Here is a 16,785-nt window from a genome sequence, read left to right on the forward strand (position 1 = left end):
CTACTATCATTTCACTTCTGTTTATAGAATTTCCTTTAGCTGTTTTTCTAGTGTAGGTCTGTTGGTGATAAAATTATTAGTTTCCCTGTCTCTGGTCACCTCCCTTAGAAGAAGTATTGTTTCTCTTGCTGCTTTCAAGATTTAATGTCTTTCATTTTCAGCAATTTGACTCTGTGTGTCTGTGTACAGATTTCCTTGGGTTTATCTTGTTTGGAGTTTTCTCAGCTTCTTAAAACTGTAGGCTTATGTCTTTTGACAAATTTGAAATGTTTTCAGCCATTATTTCTTCTAGGACTTTTACTGCCCTGTTCTTTCTCTTCTTTTGGGACTCTGAAGATACTTTGTTAAATCTTTGTTATTGTTGCACAGCTTTATGAGGCTCTTTTCATTTTTTTCACTTTGTTGTTTAAATTGGGTGTTTTCTATTGCTCTTTAATTTTAGTGATTCTTTGTTCTCCCCATTCTGCTTATAGAGCTTATCTATGGAGAGGTTTGTTTTGTTTTTTTGGTTATTATATTTTCAGTTCTAAAATTTCTTTTTTAGCTGAAGAGGAATGAAAGAGGGGAACAGGTCCAACTTAAAGTGCCACAGTCCCACTCTTCTGACAGAGGTTCAATAACTTGTCTTGAATAGATGCTTTTCAGTTTGGGGTGTTTTTTTTTTTTTTCCTCCCTTCGGTTAATTTCAGAACTTTTGAAATGGTCAAGTTTCATTGTTTAGCTGGTATTTTTGCTGCTCTTCTGAAAGAGTAAGGTATTCACTTCGCTATTTAGGAAGCTGATTTGTTTCCTTTTGTTTTAAATGTTGTCATTAACTCATACAGTATATACATTACACATATAATATATATTACATGTGGATTTGAATCCGTTGCTGTCATCATTCATTTGATGATCAAATTGTTCCATTCTCAAGCAGTGAGAGTTGTTTCAGATTGGTTCCTGTGTTCTTTGGATGTGATGTCATTATATCTCCGATAGTCTTAGTCCTTGCTTTCTGGCATAGTAAGGTTCCAGGGTTCCTCCTGTACATTTCCTGCCCCAACTTTGCAATCTGACATTTGTCTGAGAAGCTCTTTTTTTTTTTTTTTTTAAGTGGATATGGTATTTATAGTCTACAGCCCAGATGCTGGGGTGCTCGTTGATAGCAGCTTGCCATTTCTCCTAGGTCTCATCCATAAACATAGCTGGAAAATACACATCATTTTGTTTGTTTGATGCATGGTGTGGGGAATCCTTGTTCTGTGACTAGGGATCGAACCTGAGCCCCCTGCATTGGAAGTGTGGAGTCTCAAGCACTGGACTGCCAGCAAAGTCCCAAAATACACATCTTTTGAAGAGAAAAGAAAATCAGATGGCTTCATCTGATATTTATAATTTTATAAAATTATATAAATTTTATATAATTTCATAAATTTTATAAAATTACAGGAATTTTTTCTTTGATTTTATATCTTTTCTTTTGAATATGTGTTATTTTGTAATCTTTAGTATCATCACTTATTTGTTTTTATCCTTATTTAAACTTTTAAAAATTGTTCTATCCTTATTTAAATTTATTTATTTATATAATATTCATATGATTTTCTCACAACAAGAATACCAACATTCCAGATATCAATAGAATAGTAGTGTGTGGTTTAAGATTTCTTTATTGTTTTGTCTTTAAATATATTCCACTCAGGTTTGCAGTCAGAATTCTGTATTTTAATAATGACTTAAAGGGATTCTATTTTCTTTGTGGTTTTTCCACCAACCATTAGGCATGTTTGTTTAAGTTCATTTTCAGTTTTTAGAATTTTTAATTTAAATGTTTCTAAATTGTATAAAGAATATACATAATTATAAAGTCTAAATTATATTTATAACAACATTCCCACTTTCAGGCTGATAGAATTCATGCTTTTTATTCTCCATATATAAAGAAGTTTTATTACATTTTATCCTGTCGTTCATTTTTAAAATGTAAAAAGACATATGTGAGCATTTACATATATATTCATATCTCTTTTACCTTATGCAAAAATTAGAGCTACAATAAAAACTGCTCTATGTTTTGCTGTTTCACTTAATATGTACTGAGGATTATTCCACATCAGTATGTGGTAATTGTTCTCATTCCTTTTTACAGCTGTATAATGTTGGATGTATATACTATATTTTATTCACCCAGTTCCTTACTGATGGACATTTGGATTAATTCCAGTCTTGGTATTACATATATAGTACTACCATGAATAGCCTTGTACATACGTCTTTTTGTATTTTTGCCAGCATATCTTTGGGATAGATTCCTAGAAGTGGGATCAGAAGGTAAATACATATGTAATTTTGTTAGCTGTTGCCAACAAAAATATAACCCCTTTCACCAGGGTTGTATCATTATACTTTACCTGCCTAATTACTTGCCTCACCATGGAGTATGTTGTCAGACTTGTAGAATTTTTTCCAATCTGATATCTCAGTGTAGTTTTCATTTGCATTCTTTTAAAATGAGTAAATTTGCACCTCTTTCCATATGTTTAAGGACTGTTTGCAATTAAAAAAAATAAATTCTCTTTTCATGTATTTTGCTCATTTTTTTAGCAGATCATTAATTAGTCTTGTTTTTTCTCAGTTTTTAGGTAGTTTTTTTGATGTATGGGAGATTTTAGTCCTTTAATTCATTGCTTTTGTTGCTCCTGTTTATTTATTTATTTTTTAATTAGCATGCTGCTTGAGGGGCTAGGGTTCTTGCCAAGGACCATGAATACGAATTGTCTAGCCTTGTTATGTTTTAGTGATGGAAGTTGGCTTTCTATTGACTCATGCTTCCAGGATGCTCCCAATAAAGTCTTTATTGATTTATTTTATTTCTAGTGAAAATTTTCAAATATGTAGAAATGAATGGAAAACATATAAGGAATACTTCTGTACCTACCATACAGAATTAAAAATTAATAAATAATAAATTAACTTCATCAAAATTCGTTTTCATTTTTTTAAATTGTGGTATATTATCCGTAACATAAAATTTACCATTTTAACCGTGTTTAGGTGTACTGTCCATTCACATTGTTGTGCAGCCATTAACATCACCATCTCCAAAACCTTTTTATCTTCCTGTACTGGAGCTCTGTGCCCATTAAACACTAACTCCACATTCCCCTCTCCCCCTAGTCCTCGGAAACTCCCATTCTTCTTTCTGTCTCTATGAATTTGACTACTCTACCTCAAGTAAGTGGAAACATACAATATTTGATCTTTTGTGCTTGACTTATTTAGTGTAATTTTCTCGTAGTTCATCTATATTTTGTAGCCTATATCAGAATTTCCTTCCTTTTTGTGACTGAATAATATTCCATTGTATGCATATACCACATTTTGTTTATCCATTCATTTGCTGATGGATACTTGGGTCAGTTACTTCCACCTTTTGGCTGTTGTGAATATTGCTGCTCTGAACATTCATGTACAGTTACCTGTTTGAGTCCTGTTATCAATTCTTTTGGATATATACCCAGAAGTAAAATTGCTGGATCATATGGTAATTATATTTAAAAGATTTTGAGGAACCACCAAAAAATTTTCCACACTGACTCTACCATTTTCTATTCCAAGACCAGCAATGCACAAAGATTCTAATTACTCATTTCCTTGCCAAAGCTTATTTTCTGCTTTTTGATAATAGCCATCCTAATCAGTATGAGGTGGTACCTCTTTGTGGTTTTAATTTGCCTTTAATGATGTTGAAGATCAGTCCTGGGTGTTCATTGGTAGGACTGATGTTGAAGCTGAAACTTTAATACTTTGGCCACCTGATGTGAAGAGCTGACTCATTTGAAAAGACGCTGATGCTGGGAAAGATTGAGGGCAGGAGGAGAAGAGGACGACAGAGGATGAGATGGTTGGATGGCGCCACTGACTCAATGGACATGGGTTTGGGTGGACTCTAGGAGTTGGTGATGAACAGGGAAGCCTGGTGTGCTGCGGTTCATCGGGTTGCAAAGAGTCAGACACGACTGAGCAACTGAACGGAACTGAACTGAATGATGTTGAACACGTTTGCATGTGTTCCATTTTTTTTTAATTAATAAAACATAATATAGCTTAAGTCTCTTTTACTTTTCTTCTAACCTTTGCTTCCCTCCATCCCCAAAGGTTATTGAAATGCATGTATTTATAATCATTATATTGCAGAGTTTTGTTTTGAGGCTTAAATTATATCTTGTACTTTTTATTCTTCACCTGCTTTTCTTTGAACTTGGTGTGATTTTTTTTTCTTTTTGAGATTTATATGTCAATCCGTTCATTCATTTCAGCTATTATATAGTAGTGCTCCATTGTAGGATTGCCATAATTTGTCTGTTCTCCTACTGATTGCTTCTGTCTGTTGCTGTTAGAAACAGTGCTGTGGTGAGCATCCCTGCGTTTGCTTGCCGCCTTGTGTTTGTGTGAAGCGTAGACTCCCCAAAGGTGTACTCATTCAGCAGCTGTTTATCGTAGGCCTGGTAGTGTTAGGCAGCATTTTGGGCAGTGGGGATACGTCAATGAATAAACCCTGCTTTTAAGCAGCTTATGTGAGTTGGGATTATTGGGTTACAATGAAGTGTTTGAATCTTTGCTCCCTCAACAAAAATGTGTTGAGTCTCTGCTATGACAGAAATAGAGTATTTTCCAAAACAACGTTCCTGTCTTCATAGAGTTTGTTGTCGAGTGGGGAAGATAAAAAGACATAAGGTATACTTTGAGGTAGGAATGAATGCCTTGGAGATAATGAAAGCAGAGCCTGGGGGCTTCTACTTTAGATGTGCACTGATGGGAGGCCTTTCTGGTTGGTGGAAGGTCTTTCTGAAGAGGTTTTTGAGTAGAGATTGAATGAAGTAAAGCTGTGAATGACACAGGGGAATGAGCCTAAGCTGAGGTAATAACTAACGTAGAGGCTTTGAGGAGAGAACATGGTTAGAAAGAACAAAACAAACCATCCTCAGTGTTCTTCGAGTGCAGTGAGCAAGCATGAGGCTGGCTGCGGATGCAGTGGCAAGGTCAGGAGCTAGGAGTCAGATCATATAGGGCTTTTGTATCTCCCAGAGATTTTAGGTTTTATTGTGTGATTAAAAGGTGAAAGGTATTGTTGTTAGACCTTGCACTTAGAGCAGTAGAAATGGTGGGAAGTGTTTAGATTTGGGGTATTTTTAAAGATAGTACCTACAGAATTTTCTGATGGATTAAATGTAAGATGTGAAAGAGAAAAAAGTAAGAATAAATCCACAGTTTTTGGGTTGAGCCAAAATATCAGCCAGTGGTATCTTTTACTCACTTTGAGGACACTAAGGAAGAAGAGATTGAAAATTTAAGTTTGAAATGCCTATTAAAGGTCTCAAATACTTGGCAATTAGATACCAACTTACGGTCCAAAGTGATTATAATAGTTACACTCTTGCCAGCTTTATATGATCCATTTAAGCGAATCTCAAATGGATCCCAGCAGGAGATAGTATGTCACACTCTATGGTGTTGAGATTCCTTGATAATCAGTGCATTAAGTAGCAATAAAAGTGTTAGTCACCCAGTCATGTCCGACTCTTTAGGATCCCCTGGACTGTAGTCCACCTAGCTCCTCTGTCCATGGAATTCTCCAGACAAGAATACTGGAGTGGGTAGCCATTCCCTTCCCCAGGGGATCTTCCCAACCCAGGGATCAAACCCTGGTCTCCCACATTGCAGGCAGATTCTTTATTATCTGAACCCCCAGGGGAGCCCGAATCAGTGCATTAGGGAAACTGCTATTTAAAAAGAACACTTAGTTATCTTGGGTGTAAAGTAAATTAACTTGTGAAGTAAGTTGTAAGTTAGGTTTACTAAGTTTATATTTTTATATCTTGAGTTTTCTTTAATTGGGTCTTGCCTGTTTTGTGTTGTTTTGTTTTAATTCCAGATGCTGGATCTGGAGTGGAAGAAGTGGAGTTAAGCTGGGAAGACTATCTAGAAGAGACAGGGTCCGCAGCAGTTCCCTACGGGTCTTTTAAACATGTAAGTGGTGACTGTATTGCTTGACTGCCTGATCCTTTTTCATTTAGAAAAAATGAAAATCTTTTTTCATTTGATCTTTTTTCATTCAGAGACCTTATCATATGAATCAGTTTTAAATTCCTGGTATGGTACATCTCTGCCATATCTGAGCTTGGTTCTAATATCTGCTCTGTCTCTTCAAATTGTGTTTTTCATCTTTCAGTAGCTCTGTAAGTTTTTGTTGAAAGCTGGATATGTTAATAATATACTGAGTAAAAAAAAAAAAGAAATGAGTTTTCATTGTTTTCTGTTTATCCAGATAAAAGTTAGGCTGATTTTACTGTTCCTTTTAGCTATAGGTGTGAGAGGCTAAAAGGTACTTTGCTGTCATTTATTTTGCCTCACCTTTTGTACAGGAGCCCTCTTGATGTGGTGGTAAGGTGTGAGGGGAGCAAAAGCATTCTCTGGTCCTGTGATTTGGTCTTAGTGTTTTAGTGAGCCTAAGTTGTGCGTATTCTTTCCCCTATTTTGGAGGCTAGAGAGGGCTGGAGTTGGGTATTTTCCTTACCTTGGATCAGTAAGGTTCTGTTCACTGTAGTTGGTTAGGACCTAGTAAAATAGTTTTTCTTGAGGGTTAGTCTTGTTAAGAAGAACAGAACGCTTTGGATGTATTTTGCGATGCTGCTTTCTTCTCTCCCATATTGCAGGCAGATTCTTTACCATCTGAGCCACCAGGGAACCCCAATTTTTGTTATAACTTGTCTCAGAGAATTTTCTAATTTCCTTTGTGATTTCTTTTTTGATCTGTTGGCTAACAGTGTGTTTAATATCCACATATTTGTGAATTTTTTAGTTTTCCTTGTGTTACTGAGTTCAAGTTTTATTCCATTGTGATCAGAAAAGGTACTTAGTATGATTTTTATTTTTGTCCTAATGTTATGGTCAGTCCTGGAGAATGTTCCATGTTCATTTGAGAGGAACGTGTATTCTCCTGTTGCTGAGTGGTGTTCTCTTTACGTCTTTTAGGTCTCGTTAATTTGTAATCTTGTTTAAGTCTTCTGTTTCCTTTCTGTCTGGTCATTTGATCCTATATTAATTGTAGGGTACCATTTTGTTAGAGATCAGCACAACCTTGATACCAAACCTAATAATTCAAGAAGAGAAAATCACAGAGATGTGTAACTCATAATGACTGATGCAAAAATACCTTCATACAAAGTAAACTTTTTATACCAAACTGAATGTAGCTATATTTAAAAAGGATAATACATTAATAACAAGTTGATTTTTTCCAGGAATGCAGGATGGCTTAACATTTGAAAATAAACCAGCATAATTCACCATAGTAGTAGAGTAAAGGAGAAAATTTTGACTATTATCGCAATATATAAAGAAAATTATTGCTAAAATTCCATATCCACTTTTGATAAAATTCTTAGCAATCTATACATGAGAATGTCCTTAATTTGATGACGTGTATATATACAAAATCTACAGAAAACTATTAATAGTAATATTCATATTTCTTTTTATTATGGAAGAAGACAAAAATTATGCTGGTTAACATGATTCCTATTTGATAATTGTATTGGAGGATCTAACCAATACAATAAGGTAAGAAAAACAATTAAAATGTTTAAAAATTGAGAAGGAAGGGGAAAAAAAATCATTATTTGCAGATGAATAATGTATAAAATAATGTACAACTATATTATTAGAATTAATGAGTAATTTTTGCAAGATTTTAAAATATAAGACAGATATTAAAAAACGATTATATTTCTATATGCTAGTAACACAAAAATGGAAACTGAAAGGTGATTTACAATAACATAAAAAACATCAAATGTAACAGATATTTGCAGAGACACAAATCTTTATTGAAATAAGTTAAAATGAAGGAATATGCCTTGTTCATATAATGGAAGACTCATTGTTGTAAAGGTGTCAGTTCTTCCCAAACAAATCTGTAGATTTACTGCAACTCAAACACCAAAAAAAATTAGGTAGAAATTGACAAGCTGATTCAAATAAGTAAAACCTGACCTCAACCTAATACCACAGATAGAGATTAACTCAGGGTGGATATTAGTTCTCAATATGAAAGACTTCTAGAAAATAATATGGTAGTATTGATATATCTTATGACTTCTAGGGATAGGGAGAATTTGTTTAAAAATACAGAAAATTAATTAACCTTTTAATGGAAAAATATTGATGGATCAGAGTATATTGCAATTCATGACTTGTATTTATCAGACAACACCATCAAGAAAATGATATTTGAAATACAAGTAATTAGCAAACTGATATCTAGAATATTGACTCAACAGTTGGCAAAAAATTTAGGCATTCCCCAGAAGAAGAAGTCTAAGTGGCTAGTAAAATATAAACATTCTCAACTCTATTAATAATAATACAAATTAAAATCACAGCAAGATAATATAATACATGCTTCAAGATGGTTAAAATGAAAAAAGCTGAAAATATAGTAATATTGGCTAGAATGTTGGAGCAAGAAGATTTCTTATATGCTATTGGGAGAGTACATTGGTGCAGCCACTTTGGGAAACAGCTTGGCCGTATCTTTTTAAGAACTCACGTAGGTATGCATCAAGTGACATACGAATCTATTCTTATAATCATGACAGTGTTACTAGTAGTCTTCTAAAACTGTGAACTATCCAGAGTGCCTTCTCCTAGAAGAATTAGAATGGATAAATTATAACATATGTGTATAATGGAACATTATACAGGAGTGAGAAGAGATCAAGTACTGTTGTCTGCAACAGGACAAATGAATCTCTTAAGCAGTGTTGGGCAAGAAAAGTATTCATACTGCATAATTTTGCCCACATAGTGCTGAAACACAGACAGTGTTAAACTGTAGTGTTATAATTTAGGATAGTGATTACCTTTCAGGAATACAGCAGGTTAGTGATTAGAATAAAAAGGAAGTTTTACACAGGATGTATACTTTCCCTTTCTGGTTTCTCCTTTGCAGAAGCCCCCTCACTTCCCAGTGGTTATGATGGCCACATTGTATTTAATTGTTGTGTTTCCATGGGCTCCTCCAATGCATGACAGTTCCTCATTCTCTCCATCTTTCATGGTGTGGATACTTTTGAAGTGCAAATCATATGCCAGTTATTAGGTTGGTACAAAAATAATTGCGGTCTTGCATTGTTGAACTTTGCTGTTTGATATCAGAATATGTTCTTTTATAAATGTGGTTATGTTATACATCATTTTAATACACTTTTCTCGCTTTATTTTTTTTTTGCTAGTGACTTATTATTTGCTGTTTATTTTATATTTATTTTAAACTAGGGAAATGATGTTAGATGAAAGGCAGATTCAAGCAGTTTTCTATTCGAGTTCAAAATGGGTCATAAAGCAGCAGAGACAACTCACAACATCAACAACACATTTGGCTCAGAAACTGCTAACAAATGTATATTGCAGTAGTGATTCAAGAAGTTTTGCAAAGGAGGTGAGAGCCTTAAAGATGAGGAGCTTTAAGCCACTGCACTTCTCAGTGACTAGCCATCAGAAGTTGACAATGACCAATTGAGAGGATCATCAAAGCTCATGCTCTTAAAACTACACGAGAAATTGCCAGACTTCAATGTCGACCATTCTATATTCATTTGGCATTTGAAGCAAATTGGAAAGGTGAAAAAGCTTGGTAAGTGGGTACCTTGTGAGATGACCACAAATCAAAATACTGTCATTTTGAAGTGTCACCTTCTCTTATTCTGTGCAATAGTGAATCACTTCTTGATTGGATTGTGATGTGCGATGAAAAATGGATTTTATACAACAACCGGTGATGACCAACTCAGTGACTGGACTGAGGAGAAGCTCCAAAGCACTTCCCAAAGCCAAACTTGCACCCAAGAAAGGTGATGCTCACTGTTTGGTGAACTGCTGCCTGTCTGATCATTACAGCTTTCTGAATCCTGGCAAAACCATTACATCTGAGACGTATGCTCAGCCATTCGATGAGATGCACTGAAGACTCACGAGAGTTGAACACGACTGAGCAACTGAACTGAACTGCACTGAAAACTGCAATGCTTGCAACTGGTGTTGGTCAACAGAATGGGCCCAGTTCTCCTCCACAGCAACACCTGACCACACGTCGCACAACCAGCATTGGGCTACGAAGATTTTACCTCGAATGCCATATTCACCTAACCGCTTGCCAACCAGCTACCACTTCTTGAAACATCTTGACAACTTTTTGCAGGGGAAATGCTTCCACAACCAGCAGGAGGCAGAAAATGCTTTCCAAGAGTTTGTTGAATCCCGCAGCATGGATTTTTGTGCTACAGGAATAAGCAAACTTATTTCTCATTGGCAAAAATGTGTTGATTGTAATGATTCCTATTTTGATTAATAAAGACATGTTTAAACCTAGTTATAATGATTTAAAATTCATTGGTCCAAAACCGCAATTACTTTTTCACCAACTTAAATGTTTTAGGTTTCGAGTTAGGCTTTGGTTTTTCTTGTGATTAGCTTGAATTTATGCATTTTGGTTTATTCACTTCTTTATCCCACAGTAAGAAACCTGGCTCTCATTATTTGGTACATACATACAGGATTTTCAGAATTGCAGACTGCAACGTTTGTGACTATATAATTTGTCATTTAAATTTGGGCGCTTTTGAAGGAAATAGGAGGCATTATTAGTTATTATTCAAAGATAACCAGTGTAAACACAGACTGTTTTAGGGAAACTGGGAAATATGGCTTCCTCTGTATGGCACATACTATACATATTTATTATCAATATAACTTCTGTTTGTCCTTTACTTTTTCTAGCTTCATAAATTTTCTTTTGAATGATTAAGAAATCTTAATGTGTTGAAGGTTGTTAAAATGGTAAACATTCAGTGGTCTGAATATTTAATAGAAAGCACATTCTATAATCATGATAGACAGCTTTCGTGGAATACTGAGTTCTTTTAAAGCTCCTTCAGGGTCGATGGAACAGAACAGCATTGCTAGTCCCTGTTTTGTTTGGATCACTCCTATGAGTTAGAACTGAAATTTCTCAGATTTCCCTTGAGAAGATTTTATTGCATTTAGTGCTTTAGAATGATAAGCCTTAAATAATGTTGACCAAAGAAGTACTCATTAGATGTTTTTCTGGTGGTTAACAACATTTCCATGTTCAGGTGGACACACGTTTGCAGAATGGATTTGCTCCTGGGATGAAACTGGAGGTGGCTGTGAAAACTGATCCTGAAACCTACTGGGTTGCCACCATCATTACCACCTGTGAGCAGCTGCTCCTCCTCCGGTACGATGGCTACGGGGAGGATCGCAGAGCAGACTTCTGGTGTGACATCAGGAAGGCTGACCTCTATCCCATTGGGTGGTGTGAACAGAATAAAAAGACCCTCGAAGCCCCAGAAGGTAATGGCGATACGTCATATCAAGATGTGATGTGGTATTGATGTAGGAAAATTTAGGCTGTCCACAGTCTTAAGGTTTTCACATCTCCTAAGCACATTAGTCTTCCTAACTTCTTTGGGTTAGTATTGTGAATGAGAATATTTATAAGGAATAATACACATTTCCATTAAAAAAAATTATTTTCTGTGCTCCTTATAAGCCTCAATCTTTTATGACATTCATAGGGAGCATCAGTTGTTTATCATCCTGTGGGTGTGTGAGGCTCTCTGAGTTTAACTTGTAGGTCTGGCTGTCTTAGAGTACATTGGACCAGGTTGTTTCTCTTCCTGATTTTACTGTCCTCCCTCCTATTACCTACAGACAGTCTGGGACCTGTGAGCTTTTAAAATACACCAGCTGAAGCTCCCTTCCAGGAAAGAGCCCTACTGGGAGTAGAATCCAAATTAAGCAGGACAGAGACAATAGGACGAAAGAAAGAGAAGAGTCATATAAACATGGAAAAAGGAGAGAGATGCCTTAAGAAAATTCTAGACCTTATATGCTTTTCTTCCAGCTTCTTATTTTGTTATATTGATAATTTTAGATTTCCAGAAATATTTCAGATTTACAAAAATATAGAAAATTCTTGGGGCCTTATTGTCAGCTTTCCCCAAATATTGGCATTGTACTACATTTACTTTAGCCTCCTTTCCTCCCTCTCTGTCTTTGTCTCTCTCTTTTCTCTCTCTCACATACACACACACACACACACACACACACACACACACACACACACACACACACACCATACACGCGCGCATATGTATCTTTTTAATGAACCATTGAGAGTCACTTGTAGACACAATGCCTTTTTTATTTATTTTTTTTCCTTTTTACTCTTGGGAGAATATACCTCTAAAAATGGACTTGGATGAACACAGTAAAATAATAAAATCAGGAAATTACCTTTGATATAATACTGTTATTTAATCTACAGAGCTTGTTCTGTTTTTATCAATAATGTTTTTATAGTAAAATGTTTCTATAGTAAAAGAAAATCCCAAGTCATTTGTTACATTCATTTATCATGTCTCCTAAAGATTCCTTTAATCTGGGACAGTTCCTTAGTCTTTTGTTCCAAAGTCTTCCATGACTTTGACATCTTTGAAAGTTACGGGCCAGTTTACCCACTAATGTTCATTATGTCTTGGATCCAAAACATTCCTTATTCCCCGTCTTTTCCTTGTCCAAGATTTCAGTATATTTGGCTGTCATCTTTTTAGTTTCCTTAACCTTTCTTTGTCTTCCTGGATGTTGACATTTTTGAGACGTATAGGCCGATTATTTTTTAGCATGTCTCACAATTTAGGTTTGTCGGATGTTTACTTACATTCAGACTGTGGACATTTGGTAGGAAAAAATGCAGAAGTAGTGCTGTATCCTTCTGGTGCATCATGTTAGGAGACAACATGCTGTTAATTTGTCTGGTAACTAACTTGTGATATTAACTTTCATCACTTAAGTTGGTATATTCCAAATTTTCCACTGTAAAATTACTTTTACTGTTTTTAATTAGTATCTTGTGGGAAGATACCTTGAAATTATGTAAATATCTCATTAGTCTTCAAGCATCACCCACTATTTTTGGCATCCATTGGTAATTTTTATCTGAAACAGTTATTACTCTAATGCTTAGCAAACGGTTTTTTCTAATTCCTTCTACATTTCATAATTGGCTTTCTACTACAAAAGGGCTTTCCCTTTTCTCCTGTTTACACACGTGCATTTGTGTATGCATCTGTATTTATGTAGATATGTCAGTGTACACTCATGAGTCTTATTCAGTGGATTACAATCCTTGCTGTCATTATTTATTTTGATGATCACACTGTCCTAGATTTGGCCAGTGAACACCTCTTCAAACTGGCAGATGTGTCCCTTGCTCTGTTCCCATTATTCTTTGAGTAGTTTCTTGTTCAGGAAACTTTTCCCTGCCTCAACCCTGAAATCAGCCATTTCTCTAGGAAGCCCTGGTGTGTGTTTTTTTTTTCTTTTTGTATTTTGAAGGATGATATTTACAAATGAAGATCTGAGTGTTTAGAGTCCTGGGCTTTTGGTGGGCTTCTAGCTGATCATTAACATTCTGTGAAAAAACAATGTGAGAAAAAGTTCTGGAGACATGAAGTTACCTGGCCCACTATCTCAAGAGTATAGCAAAATTCACCTCATTTAAACATAAACAACAGGAAATGATTTCTGTCAAGTCTCATACAAGGTCAGGTTATTACAATTTTTTTAAAAGGCAAAAAGGAAGAATAAAATCCTTCCAGAGAAACATAATCACAAAAGAGGTGAACACTGTGTCAGACAAAAACATTTCAAAACAAGATAAAAGAAAATAGTAACTATGATAGAGCAGTGAGAAAAACCGTAAATAAAATTTATAAAAATTAGAAAATGAACTGACTGGAGAAAAGGAAGATTTGGAAAAAATATAGAAGTTAGACAAGAACTAAAAGTTTAAAAATAGTTGAAATGAAGACTAAGATGAAAACAGGAGTGACTCAAGCATGAGTAATTGAACAGAAAGAGAAGAGTAAAAAGAAGAAAAAATTTTAATTAAAAGAAATAAAAAGGACTTGGAAAAAATAACTTAGGTTGGCAAAAATGGACGTCCCTGAAGATAAGAACCAAAGCAATGAAATAATAAAATACTGTAAACTACAATTTAAGAAAACTTTATGGAAATCAAATAGGATTTAAAAATACATATTGAAAGGTTTCACTATGTACATGGAGAAATCAAGGAGAACAGCTACATCAAGTTGTGTATTAAACTCTAAAGCAGAAATTGATCCCTTGATCATTTAGGCAAAAAATACTTAAGTTTCTTGAAGAGTTAAGAAAACAAGATTGTCACCAGACTGATTGACAACATGCTTTATGCCAAAAGATGACAGGGTAACATATTTAAGAAGTTCAGTAAAAGAATATACAAGGCCAAGATTTTATGTTTAGCCAAACTGAGCTTCAGGTGTAAAGGCCACATGTGAACTGTTAGGAATACGTAGAGACCCAGGGAATATTGTTCCCATGAGCCCTTCCAAAGAAATCCACTAGAGAATGAGCTGCAGAAAATGAAACAAATGAAGAAATGTTAGTGTGAGAATGGTTAGTGAAACCCTAAATGACTCTTGAGAGTCCCTTGGACTGCAAGGAAATCCAACCAGTCCATTCTAAAGGAGATCAGTCCTGGATGTTCATTGGAAGGACTGATGCTAAAGCTAAAACTCCAATACTTTGGCCACCTCATGTGAAGAGTTGACTCATTGGAAAAGACTCTGATGCTGGGAGGGATTGGGAGCAGTAGGAAAAGGGGATGGCAGAGGATGAGATGGCTGGATGGCATCACCGACTTGATGGACATGAGTTTGAGTGAACTCCGGGAGTTGGTGATGGACGGGGAGGCCTGGCGTGCTGTGATTCATGGGGTCGCAAAGAGTTGGACACGACTGAGCGACTGAACTGAACTGAAATGTATATATGGCTGTAGAACTTAAAGCTAAATGATGGTTATAAGAGAGATAATACGCTGTGTAATGATACATGCTCTGACAACATAAATACAGTATAGCTGTAAAAAATATGGGACCACAGTGGAAAGAACAGGTAAATAGTGGTATAAGCTTACTCATCCTCCCTCCCCCTTTTAAAACAGGATTATTGCCTAATAATTTAACTGATTACCTTTCGTGTGTGAACTGGGCAGTAAAAGGCTGTTACATGAAATGAAATGCTGAAAGAGAGGAGAAGAAAGGAGGTTATTGCTAACTTTTAACGTTGTTTGTTAAAAAAAAGAGATAGAAAATAGTCTAAAATTAGAGAGGACTAGAATTGTTACATAAAGGTATTAGTATAAAGATAACCAGAAGGAAAAAAGAACCACAAACTTTTCTAAGTGCCAAAAGATAGATTTTAAAAAGAAAAAGTATATATTTAAATAAAATATATCACATAGTGAAAGACTATATATCCATACAGGTAATTTATGTAATATTAAACAGTAAGTCAGCATTGAGGCCATATCTTTGATAATGTAAATAAATTATGTTTATAAATAAATTATATATAAATTAATGGGCTTGCTCTTCTATTAGAAGTAAACAATTCAGGTTGGCTCACAAAGTAAAACCCACTTCTGTGCTATTACAGGAAACATACGTAAATGGAGATATTCTGAAAGAATAAACAGAAAAGGATGGACAAAGATACGTAGACCAGGTGCAAATAGAAAAGAAAGCAGGAGTCTCAGTCTTGATATCTGACAAAGGTGGAATTCAGATCAGAAAGCACTGTAAGAGACAAAGAAGGGTATTTTATTGTTACTTTTTTAATTGAAGTATAGTTGATTTACAATGTTGTATTGGTTTCAAGTATTCAGCAGAGTGATTCAGTTATACATATACATATTATATAAATTCTTTTTTAGGTTCTTTTCCATATAGGTTATTGCAAGATATTGAACATAGTTCCCTGTGCTATACAGTGGATCCTCATTGTTTCTCTGTTTTGTATGTGCTAATGTATATCTGTTAATCTCAAACTCCTAATTTATCCCTCTCCCTCCCCTTTGATAACTGTAAGTTTATTTTCTATGTCTGTGAGTCTGTTTCTGTTTTGTAAATAAGTTCCTTTGTATAAATTTTTTAGATTCCATGTAAAAGTGATATCATATGATATTTGTCTTTGACTTATGTCACTTAGTATAATCTCTTGGTCCATCCATGTTGCTACAGATGGCATTATTTCATTCTTTGTTATAACTGAGTAATATTCTGTTGTGTGTGTGTGACAATATATATCACCTTTCCAAAGACTACTTTATAGTGACAGAAGGTACAGTCATTAAAAGAAACAGAGTCTGTCTACATACATCAAAGGAGTGGTCTCCAGATACCTTGTTACATGAATAAAGAAAAATTCGTATTGAATGAGGGAGGAGGAGGATGTATGAATGTGTGTGTGAATTTCATTTTTTTTTAATGAAGGAATTTTTTTTTAATTGAACAACGGTTGAATATCAGTAAGGAACACACCATTTTAAAAAGGAGGGCATAGGATGAAGGGGACAAAGATAAAAGCCAGATTTTCTGAATGTAACTTACTTTGTAGATTAGAATTTTGAACCATGTAAATGTTCTATATAACTTGTGAAAAAAAGTTTTAAAAAATGCAAAAGCAAATAAAGAAATCTGTATTTGGAGCTTGTGAATTAACTACCCAAAATAGAAAAACTATTTCAGTGATTTTCAAATACAGTAATTTAAATGTATGTCCCTGTGGGGAAAGTTACCTGTGGGGAAAGAAGGGAATAGGATGAAGGGAACA

At 34.9% G+C, this 16,785-nt stretch overlaps 1 protein-coding gene across 19 annotated transcripts in view; it reads left to right on the forward strand.

Annotated features, from left to right (window-relative positions):
• The window catches only part of SFMBT1 (Scm like with four mbt domains 1), a 117,027-nt gene that overhangs the window by 66,518 nt on the left and 33,724 nt on the right, over positions 1-16,785 (forward strand). For 14 of the 19 annotated variants that reach the window (XM_042236081.2, XM_027958297.3, XM_027958293.3 and 11 more), the window contains 2 exons: positions 5,918-6,012; positions 11,178-11,418. In XM_042236081.2, the coding sequence (XP_042092015.1) occupies positions 5,918-6,012; positions 11,178-11,418 (336 nt within the window). Of the gene's footprint in view, positions 1-5,917; positions 6,013-7,532; positions 7,606-8,995; positions 9,146-11,177; positions 11,419-16,785 lie in introns of those variants that run through there. The other 5 variants (XM_060402481.1, XM_060402483.1, XM_060402482.1 and 2 more) reach the window with 3 other exon arrangements.

The sequence above is a fragment of the Ovis aries genome, chromosome 19 (genome assembly GCF_016772045.2).
Source record: "Ovis aries strain OAR_USU_Benz2616 breed Rambouillet chromosome 19, ARS-UI_Ramb_v3.0, whole genome shotgun sequence".
Classification (NCBI taxonomy): domain Eukaryota; kingdom Metazoa; phylum Chordata; class Mammalia; order Artiodactyla; family Bovidae; genus Ovis; species Ovis aries.